This window comes from Peromyscus leucopus, chromosome 18 (assembly GCF_004664715.2).
Source record: "Peromyscus leucopus breed LL Stock chromosome 18, UCI_PerLeu_2.1, whole genome shotgun sequence".
In the NCBI taxonomy this organism is placed as follows: Eukaryota; Metazoa; Chordata; class Mammalia; order Rodentia; family Cricetidae; genus Peromyscus; species Peromyscus leucopus.
Window position 1 is genome coordinate 1,098,369 of NC_051078.1, and position 5,469 is coordinate 1,103,837.

Here is a 5,469-nt window from a genome sequence, read left to right on the forward strand (position 1 = left end):
GAAGGGAAGTCCGGGGCAGGCTCTGGTCCAGAATGGCAATCGGGAGCAGGCTGGGAGCTGGGGGCCGGTCTCTAAGTCTCAGGAAGTGGCTGGAGTCGCGGGCAGATGGGCGTGGGGGCGGGGCGCGGAGATTGCAGGGGCTGCCGGGGTGCTTGGAAAAGGGGATCCTTCCCGGTGGGGCTAGAAGGGGAGCTGTCCGGTGGCCAGAACCTGGTGCCAAGTTGGGCAGGTCTTCCCGGAGTGGCAGGTGTCCAGGGATGGGGTCTGGTTGGATCCGGGTACTCACCTCTGGACCAGAATGGAAGTCGGGGCCGGCTGGGAGCTGGGGCCGGTCTCTAAGTCTCAGGAAGTGGCTGGAGTCTCGGGCAGATGGGCGTGGGGGCGGGGGAGATTGCAGGGGCTGCCGGGGGGGCTTGGAAAAGGGAATCCCTCCCGGTGGGGCTAGAAGGGGAGCTGCCCGGTAGCCAGAACCTGGTGCCAAGTTGGGCAGGTCTTCCCGGAGTGGCTGGTACCCAGGGATTGGGTCCGGGTTGGACCCGGGTACTCACCTCTGGTCCAGAAGGGAAGTCGGAGGCAGGCTGGGAGCTGGGGGCCGGTCTCTAAGTCTCAGGAAGTGGCTGGAGTCTCTGGACCAGAAGGGAAGTCCTGTTTGTGTTAGTTTTAAAGAGTACCCAATAGGGTGATTTTACATGATGATAAAAAATGAAGGATTTCAATCAGTTTCCCTCCACAGAGAGTTTTCTGTTTAAAGTTTCCTATGAACTTGGGAACTTAATCATTTAGGGTGCTGGATGTAGTTCTGCACTCCTGTAAGCCCAGCATAAGGGAGTCTGAGAGAGGATCCTCACAAGTTTGAGGTTAACCTGGGCTGCACGGTAAGTTCTGACTACAGAACCAACTCAGCCAGACTCTGTCATAGACCAAAACCCACCGAGTTGTTATGAGTATAATGCCTAGACTCTTAGATGGGACTGAGGCAAGAGAGTAAAGAATCGGTCAGTATGGGCTATTGAATGAACAAAAAAGATTGGAATTGACTCAAAATAAGCTTTCTAGTGATAGTTATAAATTGTAAATTATGGTCATATGGTTTTGATATTGCAATGTATTCATTTTGATAATTTGTTTAATCTTTCTCAAAAACAATGAAACCAATTAACTCTTTCCTTCCCAAGACACAAAATGAACTTTCAACTCAGATGGATAGCTATTTTGCCATTTCTCAAGGCATTATAGTACAGGCTTTGTTTATGTAGAGTAATGACATTACATACATATTTAGAATCTTATCAGGAGTTGACATTATTCCTTTTATCCACAGATCTACCCAAATTCAGAGCTTAGCCATGCCAAATAAGACATCTATCACAGAATTTATTCTTCTGGGACTTACAGATGACCCAGAGTTACAAATTGTGATATTTTCTTTTTTGCTGGTAACATACCTACTGAGTGTTAGTGGAAACATGACCATCATTACATTGACTCTGTCAAATGTTCACTTGAAAACTCCCATGTATTTCTTTCTCAGGAATTTCTCTTTCTTGGAAATCTCTTTTACAACAGTCTGCATTCCCAGATTTCTGATCAGCATTGCTACAGGGAACACAGCTATTTCCTACAATGCTTGCATGGCCCAAGTGGTTTTGGTTTTTTTTTTTTTGTTTTTTGGGGGTTTTTTTGATCCTTCTGGGAGCAACAGAATTTTTTCTACTGGCTGCAATGTCCTATGATCGTTATGTGGCCATCTGCAAACCTCTGCACTACACAACTATCATTAGCAGCAAAGTCTGCAATCAACTTGTAATTGCCTCCTGGTCAGCTGGTTTCCTCATCGTTTTTCCCCCAGTGATCATGGGCCTTCAGCTGGAATTCTGTGACTCTAACATCATCGATCACTTCACCTGTGACTCTTCTCCCATGCTGCAGATTGCTTGCACAGATACAAAGGTTTTAGAGCTGATGGCATTTTTCTTAGCAGTATTCACTCTCATAGTAACTTTGGCCTTGGTGATTCTCTCCTACACACTCATCCTTAGAACAATTCTGAAGATACCCTCTGCACAGCAAAGGAAAAAGGCCTTTTCCACTTGTTCCTCCCACATGACTGTGGTTTCCATTTCATAAGGAAGCTGCATTTTTATGTATGTAAAAACATCTGCTAAAGAAGGTGTGGCACTAAGTAAAGGGGTGGCTGTGCTCAGCACCTCTGTAGCTCCCATGCTGAATCCCTTCATTTACACCCTAAGGAACCAGCAGGTCAAGCAGGCATTCAAGGACCTCACCAAAAAATTACTACCATCAAAGGAGGGCTGATTTTTCTGAAATCTGTAACTGAGAAAGCTTCTTTGTAGGTAATGGATATAGATGAAGGAATAAAGTACACAGATCCTGCTCTTACAGAGCTTACTTCTAGTAACTAGGAAAATGAAAAACATAATTGGGAAGTAAATTAACTAAAATTATCCCAGACCCAAAACCCATTAAAAAGACCAAAAAAAACCACCCGCCCAACACCCCCTCTTTGGGAATGTGGGCATCGTATTCTTAAAATTGCTTCCTGCTGCGTATGGGCGAAGTTATCTTTATCCTGAAAGAAAAATTTTAGGTTAATTGTCAAATTCTAGGAAAGGTAACTATATCCTTCATTATTATCCAGTCTGTGTATAATGCCAAAGTTCAGGGTTTATCTCAAGTCCTTATTCAAGTAGTCTTTGAGACTGGATCATCTCAGCTAGTCATCTCAAAATTGCTCTGAGCACCTTGTAGTTCAAAGTTGATCTGTAGATGATGTTTGTCAGCTTAGTGATATTATTATTGTCCACGTGGAATTGTTGTTGTTGTGGGGCCCCATCTTCTTCCTGGAGACTTCAGTTGATGTTAGGCATGGCCGTGATTTCCTGCAGAAAACCCACGTTGGGCGCCAGATGTAGATGTAGCCAACCATCTTAATAAATAAGAAACACAGAACCAATGTATAAGAGAAAGCCGAGAGGTCAGAGCTCAGAGCTAAAATCTTACCCTTCCTCCTGCAGTGCTCCTAGCTTCACAAAAGAAGAGGTATTTCCTGTGTGTATGTCTTTAAATAGTCTTTCTGTTCTGCCTTTTCATTGGTTGTAAACCCAAACACATGACTGCCTCGTCACTGCCTGTAAGTACAGCCCTCCAGGTCTTAAAGGTGTATGTCTCCAATGCTGGCTCTATCTCTGAACACACAGAAACCTATGGGATTAAAGGCGTGCGCCATTACCACCATGCTCTTTCTATGGCTCTAATAGCTCTGACCCCCGGGCAACTTTATTTATTAACATACAATTAAAATCACATTTCAGTACAAATAAAATACCACCATATATATATACACACAAATAACCTGCTCAATCCACACAATGTTACTTGTATGTTTGTTTTCAAGGATGACCGTTGGTGTGCTCTTTCCTGGGGATTACCACCTTTCCTGCGTCCAGCTTTCCTCACTTGCTTATAGTTCTTTGTGTCAGCCTGAAGCCTCTTTCTTTTTCCTCATCCACTTTGACATGTTTTTTGGTATCATCTTTGTTGAGCTCATTTGGGCAATCATGTTGGTCGACTTCATGTGCTAAGCTTCTGGATCTCAGAGCAAACTACCTGATCCTCTGGCTCCTATGATCTTCCTAACAACTCTTTCAAAATGCATCTTGAGACTTAGGTATGGGAGATTCTTGTACATGGCTCCATTTGGGCTGGGTTCCTTCCTGTTTTTATTGCACAATAATTTCATATCTGCTACTTTTCTTCCGTCGTTCATAAAAGAGGTAATCTGTTATAAATAGATAATTCCATACAGACTGCAGTGCTCATAATTTTAAATTGTTCACAATTTTTAACAGCTCTATTGAGGCATAATTGATATATAATAGTCCACATAGTTAAAATGTAATTTCATATGGTTTGCTGCATGTATACATCCATGCAAACATTAGCACAGTCAAGGTAGCTCTATTCTTAAAAGGACTTTTGCAACTCATTTATTTATTATTCATTAACTTATTCGTTCATTCATGTGTATGTTTGAGTGTGTGTGTATTTATATTGACACAACACAAGTTTAGGAGTCTGAGCACAACTTGGAAGAATTGGTTCTCTCCTTCCACCACTTGGGATAAGAGTGTCCGGCTTGGTGTCAAATGCCCTTACTTGCTTGATTCACCTTCTCAACCTTACTTAGCACTGACTTTAGGTTTTCTGAGGAACACTCAGAATATTCTTTGTAAAATCTGCACCATTCTAATATTCCCAATGGCACATACACACCTTCTAGTTTCTCCTCTGATACTTGACACCTTTAGCTCCTTTGGGTGGGAAATGTCTCAGTCACCTATATCTCAATGCCTTTTGCTTTTTCTTGATAAAATTCTTTTCTAGCTATGTGTCCCAAGCATATGCCACTTGCCTCAGACTCCTAATGCTAGGGTTACAGGTACACTCCACCGCCCTCAGTTCTACATGTTTTGGGAAAATACTCATTCAGCACCTTTGCTCAGGTTTTACAAATGTATCCTTTTATCCTGTTTAGTTGATGGGAGATCCTCATGTACTTTTCATACTCACGTCTCACCAAGGTTATGGTTTATGAAAATTTGCTTACATGCCACAGGCTGCCTTTGTTTCTACTGCCCACTTCTCTGTGCAGAAGCTTTTCTGATGACCTCCTATTTCTCTACTTTGCTTCTGTCATCTGAGTTCTGAGTCATAGAAAAGGAAACACTGCTAAGGGTACTTTGCCATGAAGCTTCCCTGCTTCAGGTCATATACACCTGTAGGCTTTCTGCATTTATTTTTGTGCATTGGGCACATTGATTCTGCAGTTTCATTCATTTGAATGTAAATGTAGATATAGAGGTTTCACAGCTCTTATTGTCAAAGCCATCACTTCTTATTAATCCTTGGCGATCACTTGTCTGTTGGACTGTGGATGTGAGTCAGTGGTTGAGAACACTTACTGCTCTTGCAGAAGTCTGCTGTGAAATGTCATTCTCTATGCTCTGAATGTGTTGCTCTGACTGGTTGATAAATAAAGTGCTGATTGGCCAGTAGTCAGGCAGGAAGTATAAGTGGCATGAGGAGAAGAGAAGAATTCTGGGAGGAGGAAGGGCTGAATCAGGAGTTGCCAGTCAGACACAGAGGAGGCAAGGTAACAAGGAAGAGCTGAGAAAAGGTACCAAGCCACGTGGCTAAACATAGATAAGAATTATGGGTTAATTTATGTGTAAGAGCTAGTCAGTAATAAGCCTGAGCTAATGGCTGAGCAGTCATAATTAATATAAACTGAATTATTATTTTATAAGCAGGCTGCAGGTCTGCAGGAGCATGGCAGGACCAAAGAAAACTCCCAACTACAGAAGTCCCTACCTTGGCTCCTTGCACCATGTCAGGAGATTCACAACAACCTACAACTCCAATTCCAGGGTATCTGGTGCTCTCTTCTAG

General features: G+C 42.9%; 1 protein-coding gene across 1 annotated transcript; it reads left to right on the forward strand.

Moving 5' to 3' along the window:
* The first annotated feature begins 1,346 nt into the window (after positions 1-1,346).
* Positions 1,347-5,469, forward strand: LOC114681801 (olfactory receptor 6C65-like). The gene is given in 4 exon segments (XM_028855510.1): positions 1,347-1,642; positions 1,674-2,291; positions 4,212-4,337; positions 5,331-5,469. Coding segments are annotated over 4 exon segments (1,179 nt in total).